The sequence below is a fragment of the Anomaloglossus baeobatrachus genome, chromosome 8 (assembly GCF_048569485.1).
Source record: "Anomaloglossus baeobatrachus isolate aAnoBae1 chromosome 8, aAnoBae1.hap1, whole genome shotgun sequence".
Lineage (NCBI taxonomy): Eukaryota > Metazoa > Chordata > Amphibia > Anura > Aromobatidae > Anomaloglossus > Anomaloglossus baeobatrachus.
In genome coordinates this window covers 239,978,904-239,994,606 of record NC_134360.1, presented here as the reverse complement: position 1 = coordinate 239,994,606, position 15,703 = coordinate 239,978,904, and the positions used below count along the sequence as shown (strand labels likewise).

The 15,703-nt window shown below is 48.7% G+C and overlaps 2 protein-coding genes across 3 annotated transcripts in view; one reads left to right on the top strand and one right to left on the bottom strand.

Annotated features, from left to right (window-relative positions):
• The window catches only part of EBNA1BP2 (EBNA1 binding protein 2), a 68,297-nt gene extending 64,310 nt beyond the window's left edge, over window positions 1-3,987 (top strand). For both annotated transcript variants that reach the window (XM_075320434.1, XM_075320435.1), the window contains exons 8-10: window positions 1,564-1,645; window positions 1,895-2,066; window positions 3,768-3,987. In XM_075320434.1, the coding sequence (XP_075176549.1) occupies window positions 1,564-1,645; window positions 1,895-2,066; window positions 3,768-3,818 (305 nt within the window). In that variant the 3' untranslated portion in view covers window positions 3,819-3,987. The remainder of the gene's footprint in view (window positions 1-1,563; window positions 1,646-1,894; window positions 2,067-3,767) is intronic.
• A 6,340-nt stretch (window positions 3,988-10,327) lies between these two features.
• CFAP144 (cilia and flagella associated protein 144) lies at window positions 10,328-15,210 on the bottom strand. The gene is made up of 4 exons (XM_075321163.1): window positions 14,943-15,210; window positions 11,359-11,418; window positions 10,893-10,996; window positions 10,328-10,820 (listed from the first exon to the last, which is right to left on the bottom strand). Exons 1-4 carry the CDS (start codon window positions 15,082-15,084, stop codon window positions 10,707-10,709), a joined length of 420 nt encoding a protein of 139 aa, XP_075177278.1. The 5' UTR covers window positions 15,085-15,210; the 3' UTR covers window positions 10,328-10,706.
• Between the last annotated feature and the right edge of the window lie 493 nt (window positions 15,211-15,703).

Genomic DNA, 15,703 nt, shown 5'->3' with positions numbered 1-15,703 from the left:
TGAACTCCCCCTAGTGGTGGCTGTATAAATGTATGCAGTGAGCTCCCTCTAGTGGTGGCTGTATAAATCTGTATGTAGTGAGCTCCCTCTAGTGGTGGCTGCATAAATCTGTATATAGTGAGCTCCCTCTAGTGGTGGCTGCATAAATCTGTATATAGTGAGCTCCCTCTAGTGGTGGTTGTATAAATCTGTATGTAGTGAGCTCCTCCTAGTGGTGGCTGTATAAACTTGTATGTAGTGAACTTCCCCTAGTGGTGGCTGTATAAATGTATGCAGTGAGCTCCCTCTAGTGGTGGCTGTATAAATCTGTATGTAGTGAGCTCCCTCTAGTGGTGGCTGTATAAATCTGTATGTAGTGAGCTCCTCCTAGTGGTGGCTGTATAAATCTGTATGTAGTGAGCTCCCCCTAGTGGTGGCTGTATAAATCTGTATGTAGTGAGCTCCCCCTAGTGGTGGCTGTATAAACGTGTATGTAGTGAACTCCCTCTAGTGGTGGATGTATAAATCTGTATGTAGTGAGCTCCTCCTAGTGGTGGCTGTATAAATCTGTATGTAGTGAGCTCCCTCTAGTGGTGGCTGTATAAATCTGTATGTAGTGAGCTCCCCCTAGTGGTGGCTGTATAAATCTGTATGTAGTGAGCTCCCTCTAGTGGTGGCTGTATAAATCTGTATGTAGTGAGCTCCCTCTAGTGGTGGCTGTATAAATCTGTATGTAGTGAGCTCCCCCTAGTGGTGGCTGTATAAATCTGTATGTAGTGAGCTCCCTCTAGTGATGGCTGTATAAATCTGTATGTAGTGAGCTCCCTCTAGTGATGGCTGTATAAATCTGTATGTAGTGAGCTCCCTCTAGTGATGGCTGTATAAATCTGTATGTAGTGAGCTCCCTCTAGTGATGGCTGTATAAATCTGTATGTAGGGAGCTCCCTCTAGTGGTGGCTGTATAAATCTGTATGTAGTGAGCTCCCTCTAGTGGTGGCTGTATAAATCTGTATGTAGTGAGCTCCCTCTAGTGGTGGCTGTATAAATCTGTATGTAGTGAGCTCCCTCTAGTGGTGGCTGTATAAATCTGTATGTAGTGAGCTCCCTCTAGTGATGGCTGTATAAATCTGTATGTAGGGAGCTCCCTCTAGTGATGGCTGTATAAATCTGTATGTAGGGAGCTCCCTCTAGTGATGGCTGTATAAATCTGTATGTAGGGATCTCCCTCTAGTGGTGGCTGTATAAATCTGTATGTAGTGAGCTCCCTCTAGTGGTGGCTGTATAAATCTGTATGTAGGGAGCTCCCTCTAGTGATGGCTGTATAAATCTGTATGTAGGGAGCTCCCTCTAGTGGTGGCTGTATAAATCTGTATGTAGTGAGCTCCCTCTAGTGGTGGCTGTATAAATCTGTATGTAGTGAGCTCCCCCTAGTGGTGGCTGCAGGTGTCCACATTTTTTTTTTTTTTTTAAATGTGTAAAATGTTTAAAAAAAAAAATAAATAAAATGTAAGGTTACAGACATGAATTGTAATTTATATATGTTATTACCGAAGATCCTTGACATTATTTTATATCATTCTCCAGGTCTTTCTGATAAGCTGGATTTTCTAGAGGGCGATCAACATCAACAGAAATCTGATGGAGTACAACGGAAGGGGAAGAAAGGGTGAGCGTCCAAGAACGAGAAGCAATGTGCAGGTTGTAATAACTGATACAGATGGTACCTCTGTAATTCCCAGCCTTTGCTGCTCCATCCAATATGCTGGTACTTCTGGTTTTAGCTGTGGAGCAGATCTATGCGGGTCCTGGTCCAGATATACTTTGCCACTTGTTAGGAACTTGTAGATTCATAGATTTACACAGACTATTCTATGTATTGTAACGGCTAAACTTTTTTTTGTTCTTCTATGTAAAGACCGAACGCCAAGAGAAAATACAAAGATCAGAAATTTGGATTTGGAGGAAGGAAAAAAGGCTCAAAGATGAACACAAAGGAAAGTGTTAATGATGTGTCGCGTTTCCGAGGGAGTGTGGCTCATGGACGTGGCCCCCACAGACCCGGGAAGAAGGGAGGCAAGAACGCAAATGTAAGAAGAGGACGCTATTAAAGTGTAAACTATGTATATAGAGAGGGACATACAAAGAGCAGACACTATATATACACCACTCACAAACAATTAGGGATATTTGGCTTTCAGGTGAAATTTCAGGATGATCCTACATTGCCCTCTGACCTTTTCAGGTGACCTGAATGTGACCGTCTCTAAACTTTTGGCTACTCATGTCCAACTGTTCAATGTTTCAGGATTTTTTGCACAACTTGCTGTTCTCTAACAAGGAACTTAATGGAAAAATTAACAGGTGTTTGATCCTTTAATCGCTCAATAAATTTCAAGGTTGAATTAGAATTGGTATTTACTTTCCTCCTCCTCATGCGGTTCACATTCTGACAACATGAGACAAAGTAACAATTGATCAGCAAGACCGCGCCATTGTGAGGCTTCAAGCAGTATGTTCTCAGATGAAAGTGGAGGCTGAGCTTTGTGTCACAGAGTGTCATCAGCGGGTTGTACAGAGATAGAGAGAGACTGGAAGAGTCCTAGAAAGGCAGAGAAGTGGATGTCCTCTGGCCACATCCCACACTGATGACCGCTTCATTGTGAACAATGGTCTTGAGAGGTACCCAGGTGTCACATCAGGACTATTCAAAACCGTTTACATAAGTGTAGTGTGTGTGCTAGACTACCTGCAAGGTATCTGACTGCACCCCCAGGCACAGGCATCATCTACCCTGGACGAGGGACCAGTGGGCCTCAGTGTTGGTCACTGATGAAAATCGGTTCATGCTGAGCAGAAAATGATGGCAGACAACGATGTTGGAGAAGCTATGTATCAGCCACTGTTACCAGATGAGCCTTTGGTGGTGGTGGTGTTACAGTGTGGGCCACTGTGCCTAGTCAGTACAGAACAGCCCTACACTGTGTGACTGGTAGTGACCGCCCCTACTACATTAATAACATAATTAATCCAGTCATTATGCCTCTGCATGAACAACACCAGCATATCATCATCTTCATGGAGGACAATGCTCCAGCTCATTGAAGTCACATTAGGAAACGGCTGCTGGAGACTGGAGGACCTCAAATGGAGTGGCCGATACATCCTCCAGACCTGAACCCCATAGAAAACCTATGGAATCAGCTGAGTCGCCGTGAAGAGGCCGAAACTCTGTACCCCAGAACCTCAATGACCTGAGGGCCACTTTTCAAGAAGAGTGTGATGCCGCCTCCACAGACAATAACTCCACTGGTGACCAGCAGGAGGCGATGCTCAAGGTCACATGACAAGTTATTGAGACATTGGCATTTTTGTGGGGTATACTGACCACTGTTGGCTTTTTTTTTTTTATTTTGTTTTTCACTTAACTGTTTGCAATGAGGAAATCACTGTCGCATGCTTCTACTTCAAACACCCTACGTAGATACGTTTTACATAAATTTGTAAATTTCACCCAAAAGCCAAATATCCTAAACCTTGTGTGTGTGTGTATATATCATATATACTGTGTGTATGTATGTATATATATATATATATGTATATGTATAATGTGTATTTTGCTCCAGAGCTGCAGTCGCTGTGTACATACATGTACAATGTAATGTCTTACAAAAAATGACTTCCGTACAGTTTTTATTGCCCCACATTGCTTATGTTGGTCTCCTTAACTCTTTGTATGCTGCAGAGCTTCACATTAATACATGTTTGTTTTTCTGTGTCTGTTTGTGCAGAAGAGACCGGGTAAGAAGGTGCGGCAGAAGATGAAGAATAAGGGAAGATGAGACGGATGCGCTGATTTAGGACATTGACCTCCTAGCGATCTCCCGGGGAGCTGTATATTCTCAGAGACTTTTTCGTGGTGGTGGGTGCAGCGCTCGGCTGGTCCCGTCATGCTGGTTTTTATAAACTTAAGTTTCATGATTCTATTAAATATGATGAGTGAGCACTACAGCGGGTTCAGCACTTTACTGTAAGGGCGCAAATCAGGCTGAAACACCAGGGACCCTAAATAACGGAGGGTCAACACCGGAGCAGCGGAGCTTGTCTGCATATCATTGCTGGTATTGGTGAGAAGGGTTTGGTTATTTCTGAGTAACAAAAGCAGTGTAACAAAGCATTAGTTGGTGCTGCCCTTCCTCCATTCTTTATACTGCAGGTGTTGCCCATTATCCTGTTAGACAGATCCCTGGTGGCCTAATGTCAAGATAAGAATTGCTGGGGGTCTGACCTCTTGGACCGTCAAGGATTCTGAAAATGGATGGGGGATGTGTTTGAACGTTAGAGGTTGAGCGCGTACCTAACCATTCGTACTCGCTATACTCATAACAAGTACTGTCTAATACTCGCGTATTTATTCCGAATACTGTGTGCAATGCAAGTCAACGGGGAAAAATTCGTAAAGTAACAACCCGAATTGCCGTACTATTCATGTGAGTAGCGATTAGTGCGAAATTCGGGTTACTCGTTACAGTGCGAGTTTTCCCCATTGACTTGCATTGCACACACTATCCAGAACGAGTATGTGAGAATTAGACCGTACTCGTTATGAGTATAGCGAGAACGAATAGTCAGGTACTCGCTCATCTCTAGTGACCGGCTGCAGATCCCTGCACAGATGGGCGGCCACAAGAGCTCATGTGCAGAGAAAGTGAAGTCACTGCTAGTAATGACATTCTAGCAATGTGTCCTAACTTGGTAAGATTGGAGAAGCCCTTTAAGACTTGCTGCACAAGATTCTTTGGATCTCTCTCATTGTATCAGTTTAAGGCTGCTTTCACACTATTTTTTTTTTAGCATGTGTCATGAACGTTTTTTTGCTGCAAAAGCGGATCCTGTTTTTGCAGAGAAAAAGCATGCAAACGCATGTGTTATTTTACAGGATCCTGTCACTTGAAGTTTATGGGCGGGCATTGGAGTCATGTGATCGGGAGTGAGGGGAACTGAACGTGAGATTGGGAGCCGGCATCTGACAGCTGTGGAGGCTCGTAACCAAGGGCTCCCTGCACACATAACCAAGGTAAACATTGGGTATCCAAGCAAGTTACCCGATGTTTACCTTGGTTACGAGCCTCCGCAGCTGTCAGAGGGGAGACTGATACACCAGGCTGGTTTCTGGGCATGCTCAGTAGAGCAAGCAGGATCCTGTCTATCAGCATGCCAGCGTTCACATGCGTTTGCGTGCTGTTTAGTCAGGATGCAGCGATTTGCAGTATTTGGACGCAGCTCAAAAACGCTACAAGTAGCGTTTTTGAAAAAGTTAAAAACCTGCAAGTCGCTGGATCCTCACTATAACGCATGTGACCGCATGTTGACGCGAGTCCATTGCAAATGCATTGAAATGAAGACGCATTTGCACTGGATCCGTTTTTGTGTTAAAAAAACGTAGTGTGAAAGTAGTCTAACTCTGCTTTTCTTTGTCGCTCCATTGGGAGACCCAGACAATTGGGGTGTATAGCTTCTGCCTCCGGAGGCCACACAAAGTATTACACTTTAAAAAGTGTAACCCCTCCCCTCTGCTATACACCCTCCCGTGCATCACGGGCTCCTCAGTTTTATGCTTTGTGTGGAAGGAGAGGGGGAATCTGCCGGACAGGAGACGGAGTATCGTCAGGGACATGGCCCTGCATCTACAGGTACTCTGTGTCCCCGTTGGGATGGTGCATGAAGCACCTTGGCCTCAGACGCAGCTGCGACTGCGGTGTGGATTTTTTGTCTGGGACTACCGCGCCGACCGTGCCTGTTTGCCGGCCGCGGTTTTTACTTTAGTCCCCGGCTTTTGCGGCCTAGTGTGTTAAACTCCCGCCCCTGAGCCTGCCAGTCAGGGAGAAAGGCGGGACGGTCGGTATGATGCCGACAGTGAGGGCTGGAGCGCACCTCGCTGTCCTCCGCCCCCCCCTCACTGATCACTATAGGCCACCAGATTCCCGCACTTTTGTGACTACAGGGACAGAGCCCTGCATCATAAGGTACTCTGTGTCCCCTGAGGGACGGTGCATGCAGCATCTGTGTTACAAACGCCGCAGCGGTTGCTGACTGGTTTGTGAGACTGGGACTACCGCGCCGACCGCGCCATGTTTGCCGGCCGCGTTTTTAAATTTAGTCCCCGGCTCTTACGGCCTAGTGCCATATACTCCCGTTCTCGGGCCTGCCAGTCAGGGGTAACGACGGGACGGCCGACTGGACGTCGGCAGGGAGGGCTGGAGCATACGTTGGTATCCTCCTTCCCCCTCACTGAGCACTGGGGGGCACCAGTTTTTCAGGTGCTGTCCCCCCCCTTGGTGCCGCAGTGTGTGTGTGTGTGTGTGTGTGTGTGTGTGTGTGTGTGTGTGTGTGTGTGTGTGTGTGTGTGTGTGTGTGTGTGTGTGTGTGTGTGTGTGTGTGTGTGTGTGTGTGTGTGTGTGTGTGTGTGTGTGTGTGTGTGTGTATATGTGTATATATATATATATATATATATATATATAATGTTTATTTATATGGTATATGATCTCACTGTTCGGCAGCATTATTTGTTTTTGGCTGTATACCCTCACTGATTACTCTGCGGACAACATGCTGTTGTCTGCTCTTAGAGTAAGGGTGCCAAGGCACTGGCTTATTTTACAACCGGTACCTCTTGTGCGGCTATATTACAGGCACGGCACAGATGACAGCGACAGAGTTTGCATGATGGAATCAGCAAATCTCTGAGTAGCTTTCACATCACAGGACTCAGTCTATGGACAGGGGGTCTGCTAAGATACTGGAAGCCTTGCAGACCAGACCGATAACACAGGGCCAGGGAGCTGTGAGTTCATCGCTCCCGGGTCCCTCTGGGTCGGTACAACATCCTGGGGTAACACCCAGATCCCACGGTGAGAACTCCGTCACGGACCGCGGCCTATGATAGGCTAAGCGGGCCCGCTGGGAACCTTCCCCGAATTCATCAGGAGTGCGTGTTTCGATCACTCTAACTCCAGAGGGGCCGTCCAGTAGCACAGAACTTGACGGACAAGCGCTTACTAAGCGCCTTATTGACACGCGTTACCCTTTTCCCCCCTGACGTGCTTAAGGGTTGGGCTTAGTGTCACAGGGTGGATCCTCCAGTCTCTAGGCTGGCGGCTAGATCCGTAGTATTAGGGGCAGATGTCCATCTCTCACGAATGCCACTGACAGGCAAATAACGCTTATGATGAAATCCATCTATGAAGCCATAGTCGCATCTTTTGCTCCAGCCTTCGCAGCCGTGAGGGCACTCCAAGCTATCTCAGCTTCTCTGGCTGAGATTATTTCGGTTGCACATACATCTGCCACGCAGGTTGTGTCCTTCACTTCTCAGGCGTAGGTTTTTTCGTTCTACGCCATGAACGCCGTTCCTGGACTCTGCGAGCCGTACAGCGGTAGCATCAACCAATTCAGTGGCAGTCTGCAGGGCCATGTGGCTACGTGAATGGAAGGCAGGCTCTGCTTCCAAGAAGTTCTTAACCGGTTTGCCATTTTCTGGCGACCGTTTGTTTGGCGAGCAATTGGATGAAGTTACTAGACAGTCTCGTCCTTGCCCCAGTCCAAGACCGATGGGTGAGAGACATTCTGTCTCACGGTTACAGGATACAGCTCTGCTCTCGTCCTCAGACTCGTTTCTTCAGAACATCTCCGCCCCCCGAGTGAGCCGATGCACTTTTTCAGGCGGTGAACACTCTGAAGCCTCGATGTCACAAGGAGACTTCCTAGCATCAATTGACATCAAGGATGCTTATCTCCATGTGCCGATCGCACCCGAGCTTCAACGCTTTCTGCGTTTCACCATCAGGGATGAACACCTTCAGTTCGTGGCACTGCCATTCGGCCTGGCAACAGCCCCACGGGTCTTCACCAAGGTCATGGCAGCAGTGGTGGCGGTCCTACAGGGTCACTCGGTGATCACTTACCTAGACGATCCTCTAGTCAAGACACCCTCCTGGGTGGCATGTCAACACAACCTGGCCATTGCTCTGGAGACTCCAGGGGTTCGGGTGGATCATCAAAATTCCAAGGTCAAAACTGACACCGACCCAATCACTGACTTATCTCGGGATGGAGTATTATACTCTCTCAGCGATAGTGAAGCTTCCGCTGCATAGTCAGCGTTCACTACAGACAGGGGTGCAATCTCTCCTTCGGGCCCAGTCACCCCTTGAGGCGCCTCATGCACTGTCCCAGGAAGATGGTGGCAGCAAGGGAGGCAGTTCCCTTGCGCAGTTTCGTCTGCGTCCGATTCTATCGGACACCGCAAATGGGACAGGAGGTCGACGTCCCTAGACAAGAACGTCTCTCTTTCCCTTGCAGCAAAACCTCTCTTCAGTGGTGTCTTCTTTCCACTTCCTGGGCGAAGGAAAAATCCTTCCGGCCCCCAGCCGGGGCTGGGGTCACGACGGACGCCAGTCTGTCAGGGTGGGGAACGGTCTTCCTCCACCACTCGGCTCAGGGAACCTGGACTCCGACAGAGTCCTCCCCTCGGTTCAATGTTCTGGAGATAAGGGCAGTGGATCTAGCCCTAAGAGTGTTCCAGCGGTAGCTGGACGGCAAGCAGATTTTTCTCAGTCGCCAGGGCATGGACGCAGGGGAATGGTCTTCACCCGCACGTGTTTCTAGAGGTCTGTTGCCGTTGGGGAACGCCGGACGTCGATCTAATGGCGTCTCAGCACTACAACAAAGTCCCGGCATTCATGGCTCGGTCCAAGGATCACAGAGCTCTGGCGGCAGACGCGCTAATTCACGACTGGTCGCAGTTTCGACTGCCTTATGTATTTCCTCCTCTGGCACTACTGCCCAGAGTGTTACGCAAGATCAGGTCAGACTGTCGCCGCGCCATCCTCGTTGCTCCAGACTGGCCGAGGTGATCGTCGTACCCGGATCTGTGGCACCTCACGGTGGGTCAACCGTGGACTCTCCCAGACCGACCAGACTTGCTGCCTTAAGGGCCATATTTCCTTCTGAATTCTACGGCTCTAATCCTCACTGTGTGGTGGCTCCTAGCGTCATCAGGGATATCTCCAGATGTCATTGCCACCATGAGACAGGCCAGGAAACCAACGTCCGCCAAGATCTATCACAGGACTTGGAGGATCTTCTTATCCTGGTGCTCTGATCAGGGTTTTACTCCCTGGCCTTTTGCCTTGCCCACTTTCTTTTGCAAAGGGTGGCCTTCCTAGTGGCAGTCACATCACTCAGAAGAGTATCTCAGCTGGCAGCGCTGTCATGCAAAGCCCCCTTCCTGGTGTTTCACCAGGATAGGGTGGTTCTACGTCCGGTCCCGGACTTTCTCCCTAAGGTATCCCCGTTTCGTCTTACCCTCTTTGGGTCCGCATCCAGTTCACCAATGTGAAAAGGATTTGCATTTATTAGATCTGGTGAGAGCACTCCGGCTCTACATTTCTCGCACGGCGCCCCTGCGCCGGTCTGATGCGCTCTTGTCCTTATCGCGGACCAGAGTAAGGGATTTCAGGTTTTCAAGTCAACCTTGGCTCGGTGAATCAAGGAACCGATTCTTGAAGGCTACCGTTCTTTTGGGCTTCCGATTCCTGCTGGACTGAAGGCCCATTCTACCAGAGCCGTCGGTGTCCTGGGCATTGCGACACCAGGCTACGGCTCGGCAGGTGTGTCAGGCGGCTACCTGGTCGAGTCTGCACACTTTCACGAAACACTATCAGGTGCATGCCGATGATTCGGCAGATGCCAGCCTAGGTAGGCGAGTCCTTCAGGCGGCAGTTGCCCACCTGTAAGAGGGGGCCGTTTTTCGGCTCTTTTTATCGAGGTATTCTTTTACCCACCCAGGGATTGCTTTTGGACATCCCAATTGTCTGGGTCTCCCAATGGAGCGACAAAGAAGAAGGGAATTTTGTTTACTTACCGTAAATTCCTTTTCTTCTAGCTCCTATTGGGAGACCCAGCACCCGCCCCTGTTCCCTTCGGGCTGGTTGTTCTTTTGTGTACACATGTTGTTCATGTTCAATTGTTCTTTTGGTTCATGGTTTCAGTTCTCCGAACATCCTTCGGATTCAATTTACCTTAGACCAATTTATAAGTTTCCTCCTTCCTGCTTTTGCACCAAACTGAGGAGCCCGTGATGCACGGGAGGGTGTATAGCAGAGGGGAGGGGTTACACTTTTTAAAGTGTAATACTTTGTGTGGCCTCCGGAGGCAGAAGCTATACACCCAATTGTCTGGGTCTCCCAATAGGAGCTAGAAGAAAAGGAATTTACGGTAAGTAAACAAAATTCCCTTCTTTTGCGCTTATTCTTTAATAAATCTTAAAGAGGCTTTCCCAGAATTGTAGGTGATATCCTTGGCTACTGAATAGGGGATAACTCATCACTGAAGTGGTCCGACTTCTGGGACCACCAGTAAAGAAGAGGATGGGGCTCTGCAGACCATTACCTATTATACTACTGGGGTATAGACTGATGCTTTACAGGAAAAGGAGGAGACTCAACTCTTAAGAATGTATATTCATGGCTTTATCAGATGTGAGCGCTCATGTGGAGGGACTGTAAGTCTCAGCCTGTCCTACCCTCACCCGCAGGACCTGGGTTCAGGGGTATTTCCATGTTGTACATTGGAATTTGTTAATTCTTGGTGAGCAATGTACAGAATGAAAGTGTGATGGTCTGTAATCTCGGGCTGAGACACGGGGCCTGGCAGGTCCTTCTCCACCATCACTGCAGATTGACGCTCTGCTCTTTAAGTTTCCACGCCGTCTCCATGTATGCCGTGATCTCCGTCTTCTGCCGATGATAATGCAGCCGTCTGTCTGTCCGGTCGATGCTGATCTGCAGGGGAATAAAGCGGTGAATGTCTGACCCTCCGTCCTCCCTCCTGGCGGTAACGGAGCTGATACTTACCAGCGGTTGCGTCATCCAGCCGATCTCTTGGTTCGTCGTTTGTGGCTCGGTATACTTTTTTGTCGGTTCCAAAGCTGCGTGATGGATTATATTCAGGAAGTTTTCTGTTGATATGTTAAAAAAAAAAAAAAAAAGATGTCAGTATATCAAAAATATTAGTAGCCCCGATAGCTGTCAGTGAATAGAAACTGTCCCAAGCTAATTCTTATAATTGACGATTTCAGTCATGTATTACTCATCTTGCAATTTCCTAAATGGCATTTTCAGTGGGAAATCGATAGCGATGCTCATCCTGAGCCTCCAGCTACATTTAAGATGTGACATGTGGAATGGAGCCTGTGCCCAATAACTGCAAGGTCAATGACCCCAGACAAGGGGCAAATCTTCCCCCGCTCTACCCTGTGACACGGAGCCTGATCTATAAAGAAGCTGGCGACCCAGTGCATCTGCAGCTTTTAACACTTACCATCGGCGGTCTCGTTCTGGTTCTCATGCCAGGCCATTGGCTTCCCCGTCACGGCATGCACTGTAAAATATATCAATGGTGGGGTGAGAATGGCGCCTAAACGTGTCATTAAATATATTGGCATTTGCAACACATTTATTAAAGGGAACCTGTCAGGTAATTTGTGTTCTAACCTAGTAGCAGTGTGATGTGTGGCCTAGTAACCCCTTCCTACCCATCCCTGCATTGTAATATTGTGTATTGTGCATGTATAAAAATGTTTTATTACTTGCGTGTTCCCTTTGTAAATGAGCAGGGGCTCTAGCCCCCTGGGTGTCGCATCGCCCTCTGGGGGTGATACCATGGATAGACTTGAGCGACGTCCCCGTCGCTCCTTGAGATCCCGCGCGTGCGCACTTGCCATTCCCGCAACCTTGTTATCTAGGTGCTTGCCTCTCGTCTTCAGACGCGCTCTGCGCATGATCGGAACCGTAGGAGTCTTCTGAGCATACGCAGTGCACGGCTGAAGACGAGAAGCGAGCACCCGTTTAACAAGGCTGCGGGAATGGCAAGTGCACATGATCTCCAAGCAGCAACGGGGACGTCGCTCAAGTAAATACATGGTATCATGCCCACAGGGGCGTGATACCACGGAAAACATGCAAACGCCCACAGGGCGAGGAGACGCCCATGGGGCAAGAGACCTATGCTATTTACATAGGGAACATGTAAGTAATAACACTTTTATACATGCACATTACACAATATTACAACACAGGGATGGGTAGGAAGGGGTTACTAGGCCACATATCACCCTGCTACTAGGTTAGAACACATAAATTACCTGACAGGTTCCCTTTAAGCTGGTGCAATCTGTATAATGTAATGGATGCAATCCGTCTTGACAGCGGGGAATCCTACGGATCCTGAGAACTGAGGTGCCTGGATCTATGCGGGAGCGGTGGCTGCACCGAAAATGAGCCGCAGATGCGGGTGCCCTCTGCTCAGATGTCTGTGAAAGTACATTACTGGGCAGACGCTTGGACACCTCAGCAGATGAACTATGGGATCCCCTCGCTTCAGATCAGTGGCTGCCGCACAGGTAAGACCTGCATCTATGGGGCAGATCATAAACATCCAAGGTGGAGAACCCCTTTTAGCCCTTCTGATCTATGATGTATTCTTATATCATATTAGGGGTGAGCGTGTATGGAGGCGGCTGTGCTCAACAGCCAGCATTGCCTCTAAGGGCATAAATACAACTCTGATCACTGTTGTTTCATCACTTAAAGGGGCTCTATCAGTTCAGAATGACCGAACAAAGGAAGTACAGGCGCTTGGTGCATCATGGTGTGCCGAAATATTTAAAGGGAACCTGTCAGGTGCAATATCCACCCATAGCAACGAGCAGTTCTGGGTGTATTTTGCTAATCCAATCCCTTACTAACCGTCTCTGTATACTCTAGCATAGATACAGATCTTTAAAAAAAAATGATTTCTAAACATCTTTTATTTATGCTAATGAGCACTGGGACTAGTCCCAAGGGCGTTATTTCCCCTGACTTGTCCCCCCTCTTAGCATGTTAGTACATGGTATTCAATTTAGCGTCACCAGTGGTGCAGCATGTACCTGTGTTTGCTGTGACTGCGCTTCTGAATGCCGGCACTTCTGGTCATGCGCAGTATGAAGTCAGGTGTACGCATCCCGAATTTAGAGAGGTCTACTGCGCAAGACCGGAAGAGCCGGAGCACTCAGAAGCGCGGTCACCGCATACACAGGTATGTGTAGCACCGCTGGTAATGCTGAATTGAATAGCATGTTAGCACGCACACAGGGGTGTACTAAGGGGGGGGGCTAGTCGGGGGATATAATGTCCTTGGGACTAATCCCTGCGCTCATTAGCATAAGATAAAAGATCTTTCGAAATTCTTTTTCTATAGATCCCTTTATCTATGCTAGTGTATACAGGGATGGTTAGGCAGGGATTAGCAATGTGCACCCAGAACTGCCCGTGGCTCTGGGTGCATATTACACCTGACATGTTCCATTTAAGTGCATCTTCCCACCTGATAGATGAAAAACATTCTCCTCCCTTCTCTGGCTCTATGAAACCAGAGATGTCAATCAAAGTCAAGAAGACTCTTTGATTGACAGCTCTGGTTTCATAGAGCCAGAGAAGGGAGGAGATGGATGAAAAACCAATAGGTGGGAAAATTACACTAATATTTGGCCACGTCATGATCTAATGAGAGCCTGTACATGGTTTGAACTGTCCCTTTAAATGTTGTCAGTCTCTAACAACAGCGTTTAAGTGGCGCCCCCGGCACAATACACTCATCGGGTGCTGATTGGATGCCAGAATAGTACAGATCTTCTGGAGGCATCTATTGCTGCCTCTGTGCAGCCGACTCACTGGGCGGACGTCATAGGAGTCTATGACTTTTATCATCTACAAAAAGTGTCACAGTTCAAGCCCCCTGGTTGTGACTAAAAAATAATTTGATGTAATAAAACATTAATATTCAAAACAAAAAAATTGGAATCTATTTACATTACGGAAAAAAAATGAGCAGGTTGGCTTCTACGGTTTTAGAATGGCAGCTTTTTCTTCAAAAAGCGATAACGTCGTCTGCAGCTCAAACTGATATCAGCAAAATCAGCAGCTCTGGAGATGGGAAAAGAGTATCACAGGGCCCCGGGACAAGAAGAGAGGGCGAGCCGCGGGGCCCCGGGACAAGAAGAGAGGGCGAGCCGCGGGGCCCCGGGACAAGAAGAGAGGGCGAGCCGCGGGGCCCCGGGACAAGAAGAGAGGGCGAGCCGCGGGGCCCCGGGACAAGAAGAGAGGGCGAGCCGCGGGGCCCCGGGACAAGAAGAGAGGGCGAGCCGCGGGGCCCCGGGACAAGAAGAGAGGGCGAGCCGCGGGGCCCCGGGACAAGAAGAGAGGGCGAGCCGCGGGGCCCCGGGACAAGAAGAGAGGGCGAGCCGCGGGGCCCCGGGACAAGAAGAGAGGGCGAGCCGCGGGGCCCCGGGACAAGAAGAGAGGGCGAGTCGCGGGGCCCCGGGACAAGAAGAGAGGGCGAGCCGCGGGGCCCCGGGACAAGAAGAGAGGGCGAGTCGCGGGGCTCAGGGAATTAAGAGAGGGCGAGTCGCGGGGCTCAGGGAATTAAGAGAGGGCGAGTCGCGGGGCTCAGGGAATTAAGAGAGGGCGAGTCGCGGGGCCCTGAAAAATGGGGATTGGAACCAAACTTTATTTACACAAAGCCCAGAGTGTTAGTGAAGCCGGTAATAATGATCCAGGTCGGGGGTCGCTGGGAGAATCACTAGATCGCTCATCGTTACCGGAAAATGAACACAAAATAAATCCGGGGCAGAAATCTTTCTTTTTTTTTACGTTTCACCGGAGTTGGGATTTTTTTTCCAATGGTAAAATGAATGGAGACATTGAAATACCGAGGACAGAAAGAGAAAAGTTCTGAGTCCCGGAATTAATGGAACTGGTCCGCGTCCAGCGGCTCGGCCGCCATGTCTGCAGCAGATGTCGCTGTGAGGACAGTTCACACCCCGCGGCACAGCCGCCATCACCGCACACGGCAGGATACATTACTCCTATGATGCGGGTTGATGCTGAACTCGGTGACCAGCCTCTGGCTGCGGTTCTCTTTGCGGATCGTCTCCCGGTGAATTGCATTCAGAGACACCTCGTCCCGCTGAACTTTCTCCCGCTGTCCCGTCGCTGTGGCCGCCATATTCCCGGTTGTTTCCTGTGGTTTTGCGTCCCGTTTCCAGGGAAACTCTTAAGGCCCCTAACAGGCTGTCCTTTATGGCGCCTGAATGGATGTGACGTTACAGCAACAAAGGACCCTGCGGTGTGTCCGAGGCGGTGCCTGAGACTGGAGAAAGTGATTACTGGAGGCGAGAAGGGTCAGGTTTCTATGGCGACCGTATGACCATATATGGCTGTGTGGAAAGCGCTCAGGATCTGCGCTGATTTGTACTTTTTTTTTTTTTATTTTTTTAAAATTAACTTTTTATTGTGAAAGGAAAAACAAACATACAAATAAACTGTACAGAGACATAGAATATGTACAAGCAGCGGACACAGTGCAGTGTTTTGTACTTTTTATTACATGAAAAATATTTTTTTTTTACATTTTAGTAAACATTTTATTACGTCGCACAAATGTAGTGACCTGATATAGGCCTGTAACCCTCCTGTATATAAGCATCTGACAGCGGCCAATGGAGGGGGGGGGGGACTACGGTGGCCGAGCGGATCATTGATGCACTGTGATGAGCAGATAATCGGCTAGAAATTATAGTTTCACAGGAGGAGTACTAAAGTTTGCAGACCCGACCGATATGTAG

What these genes read in the sequence shown, in the direction of transcription:
- CFAP144 (XM_075321163.1), bottom strand. Translation starts at nt 15,084, where the DNA reads ATGGCGGCCACAGCGACGGGACAGCGGGAGAAAGTTCAGCGGGACGAG. An exon ending in CCAGAACGAGACCGCCGATG is followed by an intron (nt 10,997 to 11,358) that starts GTAAGTGTTAAA and finishes ACATATCAACAG; the next exon opens with AAAACTTCCTGAATATAATC. An exon ending in GCTGGATGACGCAACCGCTG is followed by an intron (nt 10,821 to 10,892) that starts GTAAGTATCAGC and finishes ATTCCCCTGCAG; the next exon opens with ATCAGCATCGACCGGACAGA.